General features: G+C 38.4%; 1 protein-coding gene across 3 annotated transcripts in view; it reads left to right on the top strand.

The window, feature by feature from the left end:
• The window catches only part of LOC149257089 (uncharacterized), a 170491-nt gene that overhangs the window by 51540 nt on the left and 102237 nt on the right, over nt 1-16714 (top strand). For all 3 annotated transcript variants that reach the window (XM_089413604.1, XM_089413609.1, XM_089413606.1), the window contains exon 2: nt 33-102. In XM_089413604.1, the coding sequence (XP_089269730.1) occupies nt 33-102 (70 nt within the window). The remainder of the gene's footprint in view (nt 1-32; nt 103-16714) is intronic.

The following is a 16714-nucleotide window of genomic DNA, read 5'->3' as shown; positions in this document are numbered from 1 at the left end:
AGGATTAGTTACTATTGATTGTTTGCTTGCAGATCTGAATATGATACTGTTGGAACATGCGTAAAAGCAGCTCTTGTCTACCTTGGCACCACTTTGATTAAGGTTTATTACTCGTCACTGTTGGACCTCTGTTTCCCATTGTCATAAATATCAAATAGCTGTGATTGCGAAACATGAAATTTTTCTTGTTTTGGAAAGTGAATGTTTTATATAAAGATAAATGTATGAAGGATGTAGAAAGATGATTGACACATTATAAGGTCTGATATCTCATAGGATTCAGTGTGCCAAATTACTTAATTTAAAACATAAATGTTACGAGAAAAGTTCGTTTACGCTCTGATACCAATGTTACAAACAGAGTTCGTAATAGCAGGTTAAACACTCCAAAAGACTTGGAATATGAAGATATCCATTGATGATACAATAATATATAAAATATATTGAATAAGAACATGATATGATGAGAATGTTACAAATGATGGCCCACATATATACTTAGGTAAGTGCCCTTTCACGAATGGTCATGTCCTTGGAGACATGCGTCTTCTTTACTAATCACTAATTAATTATTTGTTTGTTATGATTTATTTTTACGTTATTTTTATATATATTATATTCATAACATTGTCTTTCTCTTCAGAAAGCTTTGCCCTCAAAGCTTATTTCTGACAGAGTGTGTTATCTGTTTTTAGGCGCATCTTTCAGAATTTTTTGAGTTGTCATCTTTGTTGATACAGGTTGATATGATCCTCTGAGTGATAAACAAAACTGTCAAATTGAGAAGGGATCTGACCATCCTACATTAATCTTCTATGGAATCTTGCAGTTACTAGATACTTTGTGTGAGTTTTTATTAAGACTGAATTGTGCTGACATTAGCAGTTTGAAATATATGTAGCAAAATATTTAGAATATCTGAAATATAATAATGTCCATTATGAGAAGGATAATATATTATATAAGAATATTTGAATACAAGTGAAATGATAAGATGTTACAAATGAGGGCCCACATATATACTTAGGCAGGTACCCTTTCATGAATGGTCATGTCCTTAGAAACATGCTTCTTCTATACTAATCACTAATTAATCATTTGTTTATTATGTTTTTTTTGCATTATTTTTATATATATTGTATTTGTAGCGAACAAAGTTTGTTCTTCGGATTAAATACTCTAGAAGACTTGGAATATGAAGATATCCATTGAGGATACAAATATTATATATTAAATGTATGAATATGAATGATGATACAAATGAGAGTGAGAGGCCTACTTATATACTAGGCAGGTGCCTCTTCATGGAGAGTCATGTCTCATTTAGACATGCCTCTTCAACCTAATTACTAATTAACTAATCATTATTTATAATTATTATCATTTACTGATGAAAGCCCTGATCTCATTTTCCTGTTTCGGACGTCCTCTTGTCTCAAAATTGTCATCGTTGTCGAAGCAAGACGATATGATCCTCTAAGTGATAAACAAACTATCGCACTGAGAATGAATTTGACCGTCCTAAATTAATCTTCTGTGGAATCTTGCGGTGACTGAAAACTTGTGATGAATTGTTATCACATGAACGGATTGCACTGACATTAGTATTCTTCAGAACATTAGTTTGTTGTTTCTGTTCTAAGTGACACAGATTCGTAGATTGATTGAGATGTCTGTTCTTGTGATGAAGACTCCAACATTGATTAGCAACAAGAGCAATTATGGATCAGATGATACTGTATCGGGCAACAGGTGCAAATATCTCATCATAATCTTCTCCCTCTTTTTGGGAGAATCCCATGGACATGAATTTCGCCTTGAACTTCTCAATGCTACCATCAACTGCATGTTTGATTTTGTATAACCACTTGGAAGTCACAACAGACTTCCCCTCAGGTCTCAGAACCACCTCCCATACATCATTCTTCATGATGGACTCATAATCCTATGGCATCTCTCTGAACCTGTTCCTTCATTGCTTCTTCATAGCTGCAAGGTTCAAAGTGTATAATGTCACTCATCAAGGCAACATATCCCTAATATTTGTGAGGCTGCTTGCTCTCCCTGAAGGTGCCTCTCGGGGCTACGTGTCTCTCTGGATCCTGTTATGTATCACGAAGCCACAATGGTCTCTTTCTCGTGGGAGGATCACAAGGAGGAGGATCCATAGGATCCATGGGTGCCATAGGCTCATCAACAAGGCCAGACTCAAGCATGGATGGCTCAACATCTACATCCATAGAATCAATTCCTCTCTCACTGCTGGTAGGGACAGGAGAGTCCCTAGCTTTCCCAAGAGCAACATCTTCAACAAAAGTCACAGCCCGATTGAATTCAATGTTCCTTTCACCTTGCACATATATTCTGTAAGCTTTAAAATTTCCACAATAGCCAACAAACGTACCTTTCTTTTTGAAATCCTCTAGCTTTGATCTTTTCTCCTTCGGTACATGAAAGTAGACAGGGTAGCCAAATATGCTCAAGTGTCCAACTTCTAGTTTCACACTTGTAAAGACTTCTTTTGCAGTCTTATTTCTCAAGGCATGATGAGGACTCCTATTTTGGACATACACAAGAATATTCGTAGCTTCTCCCCACAGAAACATAGGAAGATTTTGATCATGAATCATGACTTTGGATGCTTCCAAGATGGACATGTTCTTCCTCTTAGCAACTCCATTTTGTTGAGGTTTGTATGGAACAATGACCTCCCTCTTAATCCTGACCTCTTTGTGGAATTATTTGAACTCATTTGAAGTATATTCTCCTCCATTATATGTCCTCAGGATCTTGATCTTCTTTCCTGTTCACAAGAGCCTTGAAATCCTTGAACACATCGAAAACTTGATCCTTGGTCTTGAAGTAGAAGATCCAAGTTTTACGAGAGTAGTTGTCAACAAAGATCGTATAGTATAAAGATCCTCCAAAAGATTTCACTAGCATGGGCCCACAAAGATCATAATGAATAAGATGAATCTCCATAGATCTGCTATTACTAGAAGGGAATGGTCCCTTAATATTCTTCTTGTTGCGGCCCAAAGTGTACACCTAAGGTGCAACGCTCAGAGTAAGGGTTGTCACCTATTCCCTACTCACTCCGTTTAAGCTCTCTCCTAGACAAGTTATGAGGGGTAGTCCCTAAAGATAAATGGAAAATGAAAACTTGTTGGAACAACAAGTTCTAGGAGACTAAGGGCAAGGCACTAACCTCTCTAAACAACCTGATTAAGGATTAGCAAGTAAGATTATTATTATTGAGCAAGGTGGATGCTAAAAGATAAATTCGATTAGATCAATATGACACTTAATGAGATTTAAAGTGAGAGACCAGTGCCTTAATAACAATGCTCAAATATAACTATGTACGCCTGAGAGCTGCTCCAGGCGCGATTTCTTTAGGTGAAAAGGAAAACAATGCTCAAATATAAATTAAAGTACTTGCAAATAACAATACAATATCAAGTTGTGAGGTAGGCAATGCTGCAAGAAAAAATGTTAGTACAAGAAATCAAGATATTATCAACAATTAAAGATATGAGAAACAAGGGATGAGCTTGCAAGAGAAATAAACCTTGTACTTCAAGTAAAGATGATATTTCAAGATGCAACAAGCTTGAAAATGACAAGTGTAATAATGTAAAACTTGCAAGTAGAAAATAAGTCCACAATTCCAATTACAATAATCAATTGAAATGCAAAATGATGATGTTAGATGAGAAAATGCAAGATATATCTATGTGAGATGCAAGATCTTGGTTAATTTTAATTATATGCCTATACTAAGGGTGAAGACCTTCCCCTCAATTATCAAAGCAAGTCTTAGAACAAGGTTGTTGGGAGAAGTGTTGGGGAAGGAGGCCAAGGCCTCATTAACGATACCTAACCAGGACTTCTAGCAACCCAAGTGCCTCCATTCCTACAAGGCACTCGACCACAAGAAAACTGCAAGGTCACTCATTTTAATCGTTGCTCAAGGGTCAAGCTTCTCAAATTGAACAATGTTGAAGGTGATCCTAACTTCCTATCAGCCACACTTATGTTTAGAGGTAAATTTTAGGGGATGCAATCTAGATCTAAGATGCAAATGCAAATGCTTCAATGAGATTCAATGACAATGATACTTCAATGGAGGAAACTTATAATCAAGATTTATGATAATCACTTAGAACACAAGATTATTAGCTTACAACAATGATCAATGAAGCAAATTTTAAGATTACTCAATGAAACAAGAGAGATGCAATTAGATTTGGATGTTAGAGCAATATCCCAAAATGCCTTTGACAATAAGTGCTTCTTAAGATGTTCTTTACTTATATTAGACAATGGAAACAAGTAAAGTTATATGATGAAGGCACAAGTGAATGATGGCAAATGAGATTGCTAACAAGAGATTAGAGAGACTACTTTAAATCTACAATTGCAAGTGAAACAAAGACAAGAACTATTTCAAATGCAATAGATCAAATAGCCAATAAATGCAACTTAAGAGATTAGATCTAATTTGTGATGATAATGAATCTAACAATGCAAGAGAGACAAGTTAGTAAGTTAGATCTAAAGACTAAGAGAAGAAGAAAGAGAAGCCCTCCCTTTTAAATAAGGAGGCGGGATACCATGGGATTGAGATCCCAAGCTCCCTCAAGGAACAAGATCTTTATTATTATATTACAAAGGAGGAAGTCCTTCCAAAGGATTCTTCAACTCAAGGAGATTTACAACAATGACAAGATTTATTCAACAACAATCTCCTCAAGATACAAGGCTGATCAAACCAGATCCAATTATGATTATGATTGTAAATTCCCCAATCCAATTGATCTAACCTTCCATTAACTCACAACCTTTGTCAAGGATGAATAACAACCTCCAAATGCTCTCAGCCTAGGTGAAGGAAAGCCTCCAAGAGATCACGACTAGCTCAGGAAATTGCTTCAAAATTTTGATTTTAGTTAAAGTTTTTATGGTGATTTCTTAAGGTTCAAGGCTCCAAACTTTTCGCAAAAATTCTGTCTTTCCACTGCCAAATCCACTCTTTCGCACCAGTTGAGAAAGGCGTCCTTTAGGAGCTCTCGACCTTGAGGAAAAGGGCTCAAAATGTATGCGACTTTCTCCAAAAAATTTGCAATGAAATCAAGCCTTCCAAATCTGATTTTTATGCCCAAAAATTTGTGATGAAACCCTTCTTAAGTTCATCGATCTCTGCAAAAATTCCAGGGGTTAACACATCAAAATCAAAGGCAAAAATTAAAGCCCTAGAGGGTTTGCGGCCTAGCAAATTTGAGCAAAAATGCTAGCGGACCTCAAAAGAAATCTTCAATGAAATTTTTTGAGCCACAAAAAATGAGACAAACCCTTGCTAGATACCCAAAGTAAGCCTCCAAGGCTAGCAACTATTACAAGAGAGTTATGAACTGTAAAATGACCAAAACGCCAAGTAAAATCCTCAAGAAAAATTTGCAAAAAATTATATGAAGTGAGAAACCGTTGGAAAGGATTCGATCTTGAAGTAAAAAAGGGCCTTCAAACCCTCCTGCGCTTATGTGATATCAATACGATGTGCCCACTCTGCTGCTTTATTCGTCGAAGCCTAAAAGTCATGTCTATGGCCGATCAACTGTTGGAGGACTTGCATCCTTGATCATCATTTATTCCCGGAAAAGAACAATTGGAGGTTTACATAAGATGTTTTTATCCCACACAGGGGGTACTTTTTAAGGCATCTAATGAAATGCCACGACCTCAAGAAAAAATGCCAGACAACCTCAAGAAAATTTCGCCCCCCTTGAAATCCTAGCCGTCTAGGCTAGGAGGAGGATTGTGGCTTCAATTTTTTTTTTCCTTGAAATTCGATGGGATCAATCCTGCAAAAAATATTTACAAATAGATCCAAGCCAAAATTGATGTCCTATCTTCAGATCTGCAAAGAAAACTCAATAAAACCCCACAAATATATACAAGATAAATAGAAATTATATACAAGGTTAGAAGAAAATATATACAAGATCTATATACAAATTTACAAGAATAAACTCTTCAATTACAAATCTATTCATTTAAAGTTATAAAAAATAATTTTGAGAGAGATTTAAAGACAGATAAATTTTGATCTAGAGCAAATGGCAAGAAAACCCCTTTCTTATTTCAAATGATAAGTCTCTAGATGATCCCACTATGGGTTTTTAACTTCTATTCCCGGAATAGTTGGTTAATTGTTAGTTTTAGGTATGTTCTATGCTAGAGCAATTTATTTAATTTCTTTTCCATATTAGCAATCACATCAGCATAAAGTAAACTGCAGATAGAACATAAATATAAATCGCAGAAGACATGCCAAGACAAGAGGACACAGGATGTGGCGCTAGCCAGGGACAAACTCCACAATGTGTGGGGAAACCCTTGATCAATTCTTCTTTTATGTTCTTCAAAGTTCAGCAGAGAAAGAGAGAGAGAGAGAGAGATAATGCATTTACAACAAAAGTCAACACTTTGACTTTTCTGGATCTGAGCATAGATCATTTCCTATAATGATGAGATCAGTTGAAGACATTTTGCTTCAACTGAATCTCCTAGGTGACGACTTCACCTATCCATTTCGTTCATCTGCTGCACCTTATCGTGTAGAACCATCATGCATCTTCATGCTGCTCATGATCGCTGTGCTGCCCATACATCAAGATGTCCATGACTTCATACTTCATGCATCATCATGCTTCATGCTGCCCATGTTGCCCATGATCTCATCATGCTTCATGCTGCCCATGCTCATGATCTCATTCATCATGATATTGCCCATGTCCATGATCTCATTCATTAACATGCTGCCCTTTATGACAGCAACTTCCAGCCTTGCGAATAACCGTTCAAGCCTGAAGGCTATCTTATGTGCCACGCTGTCACCTGCAATACTCAAAGGTTTACATGCTGTCCATCTAGATTACCTCACACTGTCAACAGGCTTGTGACAACGTTTGAGAGGCTCATCCTTAACGAGATCAGGATTGCATCTTTGAGTTCTGATATTATAACCAAGAATTACTGTTGAGGGTATACGAGCTAGCAGGAGCTCAGATCAATACACAAATATATACTGAACTATACGTATGCCAAAATATGCTTTGGCCCAGAACGTAGGAGAGTTCTAGCTGCATATATTGACAACGTATATGGTTCTCTCCATGTGTATGACTCTATTATAGGACTGCGTTCTTTATTACAACACTGCGTTCAGATGACATGACAACGTATCTTCATGCTATGCGTATATCATGACTGTCTTCCCTTACTGCGGTACTACAACATGTATATTACTATGTATATATATATATTTCCATTTGCTGCGTATATGTACCTCGGTTATATTGCCATTTGCTGCGTATATGTACCTCGGTTATATAGTCATTTGCTGCGTATATGTATCCCGGTTATATTGCCATTTGCTGCGTATATGTATCCCAGTTATATTGCCATTTGCTGCGTATATGTACCTCGGTTATATAGTCATTGCCAGCATATATATGAACTCATACACAACGTATTGAACAACGTATCCATGTCCCATTGACCTGTGTATGTTTTATTGGACAGTGGAATAGGTATCTTCATATACCTGCGTATATGTCTCCAGTCTACATATACCTGCGTATATGTTTCCATTTACAGCGGAATGTCCTCAAGATGAACAACATGAATTTTCTCTTCATGAACTATGCGTAGATTAGGGCCTGCGTGCCTCGTATTAGGTCTCTGTCTGTTGCTCATCCTCATATGCCTGCGGCTTCCTGCGGTTAAGGCATCACCCTTGGGCCAGCGTATCTTTAGTTCTCTCCAGTGTTACTTGGGAGCGGGAGCGGGAGCGGGAGCGGGAGCGGGGAGCGGGAGCGGAAGCGGGAGCGGGAGCGACCATTTTCAGAAGCTCCCGGTTTGGGAGCGAATCCCGGAGCGATTTTTTAAAAATATATATATTTTTTATATTTTTTAATTTTTGATACATATATGTCAACAAAAACATGTAGAATGATGAAATAGACATAAAAAACATAAAAAAACATAAATTGATCATTGAACCATATCACATCAATCATCTAGAAATTATAATCGTCATCAACCTTAGTAAAATAATAAATTAAAATAACATTCAATTCAATAACATTTATCATCATTGATCACCAAAGTAACAAGTTGTACTTGTAAGCCAAGTTTAACCATTACAAGAAGTAATATCGAAGATATTTCTAAGTCCTAACTTCTAACTGTTAACATGATATGAAATGTTAAAAATTTATAAAATGAAACATGAATAATGAGATGAAATGAAACAACTTTAGTCTTTCACAAAGCATCATATTCATAATTCACAATCATTACCAATGAGTTATAATTGCCAAGGCCCAACTTCAAACTTCAAATTTTCATTGTCACAGTGATATAATGTTTACAAAAAATATCATAATGTCATAATGATATGAAAGAGTCAAGAGTCAAGAGTCAAGGACTCAAAACTCAACACTGAACAGTTATGAAAACTAAAGTGACAAGTCTAATAGAAACTAAAAAAGACAAGTAAACTGTAAATCTACAAGTGGCCCTTGCCACGAGAGTCTCCAGGAGTATAAGTAGGTCTTGGCGGTCTTCTAGGAGTCTCCCTCCCAGACCGACGACCAGAACTAGAGCCTCCACGCGAGGGTGTCGATGGAGGTGGCGACAGCAATGGAACAAGACTCGGGCCCCGAGAACTGCTACTGGATGGTGGAGGTGGAGGTGGCATGGCTGCTGCAGCTGCTTCAGCTTCATCCCGTACAAGCTCATCTTCTAGTTCTTCCATATGTACAATGCCATCCTCTAAATTGTCGTCCTCAGGGTGACTGTCCCAAATTTTATATGTGGGATCTTCATTAGCCCGATCACAGTAATGGCTCAACAACCTCAAATTGTAGTGCACATAAACCAAGCTTTCTGCTCGGTTTTCGTTGAGCCTGTTTCTTTTCACATTATGTATATAACTGTAGGTGCTCCAACACCTCTCTGCAGAAGAAGAATTTACAACCTGTGCAAGAACTTTCAATGCCAATTTTCGCAAAAGTCCGTCGCCGCCATATGTTTCCCACCATGTGAGAGAATCAAATTTATCTTTGTCGTCCATTGCATGGAAGTTACCATACAAACCACTGCCAGTGAAGTATCTGCCTATTTCAAGGCGCACAGCTGCACATTCCTCCCTGTCAGGCACCAACTTTTCTAATGCATCCAGATATCCTTTAGTTACCTCTCGATCTAAATGGGGTTTGGTCCTAACACCACCCCCTGCTGCAGGTTTGCCCAACCAAGAATCTGAGTAGTATTTTGGCGTAAGGATATACGCCAAGCAATGTAGTGGAAGGTTAAGCTTTTTCCACCGTTCACACACACAATCGTGAATCAGATTGTACAAGTCGGGATCTCTGTTATTAACAATGTCTTTTATTTCCCCCAACATGGTATCCATTTGCTCATACACCTCGCCAATCACTGGTTTGTCTGTATCTGCAAACCGAATCATGTTATAAATTGGCTTGGTGAAATCCAATACCTGTCTCACAGCTGTCCAAAACTGCCCATCAAGAGCGGCCTCCTCCACCGTTTCAAAACCTGCAATGTCAGCTACATTTGTAGCCCTTTCCTTTAACACCTGCCAATTTGGACTTGATACCATGCTAGCTAAACCCTCTCTTACCTTCAAAAGGCGCCTGAAGGTGAGGTAATAGCTACCAAATCTAGTCCTCGCAATCTTCAGCAACTCCAATCTCGAGTGACTGCGGAAAAGGCCATGGGTATTGCTATGATTTGTAATAAATTTTATCATTTTTTTTCCTCTCTTGTACAAATCCCCAATCCATTGGTATTGTTCATTTTTGTTTTTGACAATATCATGCAACAGAAGGTTCAATGTGTGAACCAAACATCCAGACCAAAATATGTTCGGGTATCTATCCTCAATAATTGCTCCCGCTGCCTTACAATTAGGAGCATTATCAGTGATGACTTGGATGACATTGTATGGGCCAATACGCTCAATTGTTTCAAGCAATGCTTCTGCAATGTTGATAGCGGTCTTGAACTTGTCTGAGTAATCATGTGCAGCTAGAAAAATGGGACCACTTCGGGACACAGCAAGAACACTTATCAATGGCTTGCCTTTTACATTTGTCCATCCATCAGATACAATGGACACCCCATTGTCAGTCCAAGAACTTGTCATTTTATTCAAAGAATGTGATATTTTTGCTTTTTCATGATCAAGGCCAACTGTTCTTGCCTTGTCATACCCAGGGCTCTTGTATCCTTTAGGGGCATCATTTATGGCAGAAACCATTTCGTGCCAATAAGGTGAGCGTAGAACATTGAATGGTATCCCATTTGCATAGAGGAACCTGTAAATTTTTGAATCCACATCATTCCTACACCCCTCATCAAGGAAATCTGATATGGTTCTACGGCGTAAAGATGATGACCCTGAGCCTCCATGTCCATATCCACTGCCTTGGGAGGATGCTGAAGGAGTTCTTTGTGAGCTTGGTTCAAAGAAACCCCTTGATCTTTTTGCTTTGTATTGGGCGTCCTCCTCTTCCTTTATGTATTTGGCTCTATCAACTGTTGACACCGCGTCGCAAGTTCTGATTCCTATTTGTTTCTCTCCATCCCATGCCCTTTTCCCGCAAAGGTGTCTTCTCAAACGGGTGTATGAGCCTGTGAAATCAGTGTTGCAATGGGGGCAATGAAATTTAGTGGTTCCACCCCCTCTCCCTGTTTCAGGCCTCTGAACATATTTCCACAATGGAGTTTGGTCTTGTTTAGTTTTTTGACCCTCATGTTCACCCTCCACATCCTCCTCACTGGGGTTTTCACCTATTTGACTTCCTTCGGCTTCTTCATCCACCTCTTCAGTTTCAGGCCCCCTCCGTTTCCTACTCTCCACCACCATAATAACCAGAAAGGGGACCAGGAAGAGGAAAATGCCAATAAAAATGCTCAGGTCCATCGTGTTTGATGTTTGTAGGGTTTGAGTCTTGAATCTGCAAATTAATTTAGTTTATTGGGATTAATTCATTTAATTTATTAATTTAATTTAAATTAATGATCTTTAAACTCAAACAGGTAAATGAAACTAACCAAATTAACTACCTAACCAGCTAAACTAACTAAATGATTAAGTTACTTACCTCTGCAAGCTTGCTCCTCGCTCCTCGGCACTTGCTCCTCGCTCCTCAGCTCTGGCTCCTTGCTCCTCAGCTCTTGCTCCTTGCTCCTTTGCTCTCAAACTCAACCTCAATCTCATTAGAATGATTTTGTTTTGGCCCATTGGGCTTATAAATCCAAAAAAATTTGTTTAATTTTTTGTTTTTTTCGGGTCCGCGGATTTTTTTTCCGCCGAATCGCTCCCGGAAATTTAAAATTCGCTCCCGGAGTGTTTTTTAATGCCCGGGAGCGATCAGGGAGCGATCGCTCCCCGATCGCTCCCGGGCATTAAAAAGCGCTCCGGGAGCGCGGGAGCGATCGCTCCCTGAAGCGCTCCCTCACAGACCAGGGAGCGCAAATTTTTTTACGGGAGCGCGCTCCCGAAAATCGCTCCCGTCCGGGAGCGATTTGGGGAGCGCGCTCCCGACCCGCTCCCGCCCGGAGCGCGCTTCGGGAGCGGGTTCGTAGGGGGGGGGGGGCGCTCCCCCGCATCACTGGTTCTCTCCTTCTCCAAAAACCCGGACATGGAGAGGAGATCACCTCAAGAATACTTGTGATAAATGACTTCAAATCCTCTTCTATTTATGCTGAAATGTAGATGATGAATAGACACATCTATGGGCTTCTGAGCCTACTCAAATTGTTGGTCGGCTTGATAATAATTCCATAATCAAAATAAATTAATATCTCCATAAATACTTATCGGAATTGGATGATCTTTAGATCAATCCTACACCTCTCGACGAGAGGGATCCAATAACAATATAAGCTGCCATAAATAAGCTGACCCACATGGAGTTTGGCCCTAGTTGCCAATTTAACATTAATTCAACTGAGAATGTCCCCAAGTATCTAAGATCTGATCAATTACAATAAATTTATACACACTTGAAAAAGATTTGTTAGATCCACAGAGATTTGGATAGCACAATGGAAGAGTAGTCTAAGGGTTTAACCGAAAATCAATAGATCCACTCCACCTAAAGTGTTTCTCTAGATCTAAACAATGATGCAAGATAATTGTACACCAATGAATCTTCAAGAGCTAATTGAAATAACATGAAGCACAACACATCAGAAAGATATTGCCATATAACTGAAGAATAACACCATAGCTTTGCCCCAAAGACTTTATTTTATTGCTCAGAAAGAAATATTACAAAAGTATTAGAGCTCCACTTAGCCAAGAGCTCAAGATTTTTCATGATTAAATGATGAGCTTAGAGCTTCCTTATATAGAAAAATGAGAGCGTGAGACCTTCCAAGTGGGACAAACGACTAGTTTATTTGATCCATGGATTAATCCTTCGAAGAAAAAATTGAACCCTTGATTGTTGCTGCAAAGATCCATAGAAAATTTTGACCTCCTTGGATGATGAGTTGGATGGAGCATTCTTTGAGTCCGCAGTGGTTTTGGACTACTAGAATATTTTCGAAATTATTTTTCTCAAAATTTCCTCATTCAAAATAACCAACTGGACCAAAAAATTCGATTTCCTTTGAGAAATTATTTTCCTTCTGGCCTTGGAAATGAGACTTTCCCAACTTTCAATTTGATCCCTTATTTGGAAAGTGCACATTTCCTTTTTAATTATTTTTCCACTTGGAGGAAAAATTATTTTCTCTCACTCTAATTTTTTGACCATTTTCCAGCTAATTATTTTGCTATTTTTCACCGGAAAATAAAATAAATGACTTTAGAGGGGTTTAGCCATAATTTTTCACCTTCAAAGTGTGTTTAAATAGAAAGTTTAGGAGTTGAGGTATAATTTTAAGTACTTACCCCTTACAACTTCTATAGACAATATCTTTTACGCCTTACATGAAATATTACATAGATATCCCATTTCAGAAGGGGAATTTTGACATTTAAAAAAATGACCTCTAGTCTCAACCAAATTCTTCGACGCTTTCCAGATGATTTAGTATGATAATTTACATAGACTCTATACACTAGTACTCACCTAAGACTTCACCATCGAGCCACACTCTAGCTTTGGGGTATGTGTGGGAGAAAAACTCAATCAATTATTTGCGGTTGAAACACACAAATAATTAAAGGGAAAAAACTCCATAGAGTGAAACTCTTTGGTAAAAATCATAGGTTTACTTAGATGTTTTACATGGCTTTATAAACATACTAGAATCATTTTTACGTCATGGGCCAGAGGGCTGCATAATTTGGATAACATTATGATGACTAGACGCTGCATGAGGATGATGAAATCTGAAAAATTTCTAATTGCTCTGCACTGTGCTCTGCTCAAGGGGTGGTTGACACTTGAGGGGTCAACACTTCCCACTGGCACATCCCTGACATACACCTTCATGATCCACCTGAATCTTGGGTATCCTTGTAACTATCTTGCTCTAGTCAGGCAAAGCCTTGTAATGAAGGTGTGCAAATCTTTGGTGCCAAAGCTCATATTGATTGGTGGTGTCATGGATTAATGCTTGAATAGGTTGACCACAAACTCTGTAAAGGCCTTCATTTTTGACATCAAGTGTGAAGGCTTCCCTCATACTAGAATTCCTTGGCTAAGCAAGGACTTTACCATCAATGAATGCAACTCTAAACCCCTTGTCTTCTATGGCAGAGATGGAGACAATATTCTTCCTTAGGCTTGGCACATACATCACATGTTGTAGAAGAATAGTTTGACCAGTCTCCAAATGGAAAGAAGCAAAACCAAACCCTTTTACAAGATGAGAATAATTATACCTAAGCAAAATTTTCAAATTGGTCTCCCTCTCAACCAAATCAAAATCCTACTTAGCAGATTTGGTTTTCAGCTTGCATTGTCTTCTTGAGTTTTCAATTTCCAACACTAACTTTTGTGGTGGTTAGGCTTTCTTGGTTTTACCTAGCTAGGGTTTGAAGAGCTAGAAATTGTACCAACTTTTGATAAAGATATGGTATATACTTGTGCTTCATCTTTTATAAATATATGATGTTTCTAGCTGTCCAAATATTGTGTACTTGCAGATTTGGTTTTCAACTTGCTTTGTCTTCTTGAGTTGGTAATTTTGAATGCTAGTTGTTCATGTTGATTTGACATAACTAAGGTTGAAAGTGTTAAACTATTTAACATATATCTTGAAGATAGTAGAGCAAGTTTACTTTTTTGCCAATAATAGAGTAGATTTATGTTGATTTTTGGTAGCATTGGATGTGCTCTAGCCATGAAAATTGGTGGAAAGGCTAAGGCACATGAGATCTCCAAGACCCAGAAATCGTTTGGGGAAATTCCACTCCACTGGAGAGATATTAAAATAGTTAATATTTTTAATGAGACCCTAAGTCTAAACGTAGGAAAATTAAAATATTAACGTGTATTAATATAATATGGGTGATAAAGTTCTAAATAATGAGGATCAAGCCAGATCTAATCTTAGCCGTTGATTAGAGACTTAATGTCGTTCGTTGAATCGTCGACAGAAAAAGTATAAGAGGAGGCTTGAGGGTCACTTGAAGATACACCAAGTTGATCAAGAATTCGATTTTCTGGGGCAGGGTTTGCTGAGAAATCTAGTTAGTGATCTATTGCAGCGAGGGGCAGTTCGGCAGAACGCTGGGAATACATAACAGAGAGGCAGAGAGTGCCGGAGAGAGAGACTGCAGGGGCAGCCTAGGCTGACGCAGTGGCTTGGAGGGCCAGTGCTGAGGACGCAAGAGGCTGAGAAGCCGACGTAGAGCTGATGCAGGCAGATGCAGACGCTAGTAGAGTTGACGCTGGGCAGGAAGAGCTGCATTGTGGTGTTTTCATGGGGTAGACTAAGAGCTGAGAGGCAGACGTAGAGCTGTAGAAGGTGACGTAGTTCCAGAGAGAAGCTTGGAGCAGCGTTTGCTGTCCGGCAAGGAACTGTCGAAGTCACTGTGGGGTTCATCATCCGGTTGTTGATCAACTGGAATATTTGTCTCCGGAGCAAGGTACTTTTGCCAAGGAAAATCTCTGAAGGGTGAGCCATTTCTGGCACCCTAGTTGTATTCAGAAAACTGCATAATTATAAAACCCGCATTGGGTTTTTCCAGGGATGATTGTCCAAAAATAACGGTGTCCCTTGTGTTGTCTCAGTTTATTTCAGTTGCTGATTTGTATATGTGTGAAGGTTGAGTTTGTGTTTATTTCAGTATTTATATTAATAAATAACTTGTTAATGGAAAGACCAAGTAGGAGATAATAAACCAGATAATGCAGTAAGGATTTCTGATGTGTTAGACTTAGAAATTTTCACAATTTACTGTTGTATGTTGTAATTAAAGTGATTTGGGATCTGGTTTGTGCTTGGAAAAGTGTGTGCCCTAAGGGTTGAAACTCGCTGACATATGTTTGGTATCTTTTCTTTTGGGTTTCTTAGTGTGTTGGGTTGAAGTAAGATGAAATATTGCTTGTTCTTTGATACTATAAATGAATATTTTAGATCAGTCGGAATCAGATCTAATAAACCTCCTTAGGAACTGAAATTTTAGTGTTGCAGTGAAAATTAAAGAACATATCAATCTCTACATTGTATTAGAGATATCTTGTCGAGATCACTCTTTTGGTGAAGAGGGAGTTGGTATTTCGGTTGTATTAATAGTCTTAAAAAGCGGAACTAGTCTTCAAACCAGCCACCTATCAAATTGGGTTTTGAATCAAAACCGGATTGAATTGGATTCAGTGGACCGTTTTAAAAAAATACATAAAATAACTATTTTTTAATGGAAAAATATATTTTAAAGATTCTAAACCATTAGAGACAAAATATGCAAAGTTTGCTCATCTATATGCCATGTAAGGGTGAATATATCAAAAAGGCATTGAATGTAATACATTTTAGCAACAAAATACATAATCGATGAAGCTCTAAATGACCTCTAAAGTTCGAAAACCATGCTACAAGCTATTGGGCCACTAGCCTACTACAAATCACTTATCAACATGATCACTCATCACACTCATCACCTCTACTAGAAATGGAATCATCAACAAGAGGTAGATAAACATCCTCTTGATGTCAAAGTAGGAGTATTATGCCATTGATGTCAAAGCAGGAGTAGATGCAACAAGTACAAGTTGGTGCATAATGTAGATATTGTCATTGATGTCAGGGTTTGGAGGCCATTGATGTGATGGGTTCACAGGTTGATGCAGCTTAACCATGAAACCCTAGTTGGAGAAGAAACCCTAATTGAAGGGATGAAACCCTAACCTTGGGGTTTGGATCCCTTGGTGTAGTTATTGATGATACAACTTGATGAGACAAAGCGTTGAGGTCATGGATATTGTTGTAGATTGATGATGGATGATGTAGGTCATTGACACCTTAGCCACTAGATTTAGGGTTTAGGTTCCTTGGACAATAAGGATACCTCACAGTTTTTGGAGTTTTCGGAGCAGCAAATAAATAATATTGTCTTGGAAACCCTTGTCGTTGGATTCTACTCATCTTGCTGATTTCAGTGGTATGTGGAGTGTTCCATGGGCCTTCATGGTTTGGAAGAAACGCTTGGTAAAAG

Source organism: Pinus tabuliformis, chromosome 6 (assembly GCF_031772625.1).
Source record: "Pinus tabuliformis cultivar Carrire ecotype Pingquan chromosome 6, CPIR1, whole genome shotgun sequence".
NCBI classification, from domain to species: domain Eukaryota; kingdom Viridiplantae; phylum Streptophyta; class Pinopsida; order Pinales; family Pinaceae; genus Pinus; species Pinus tabuliformis.
Note: the sequence above shows the minus strand (reverse complement) of the source record. Positions and strands in the feature narration are given on the sequence as shown.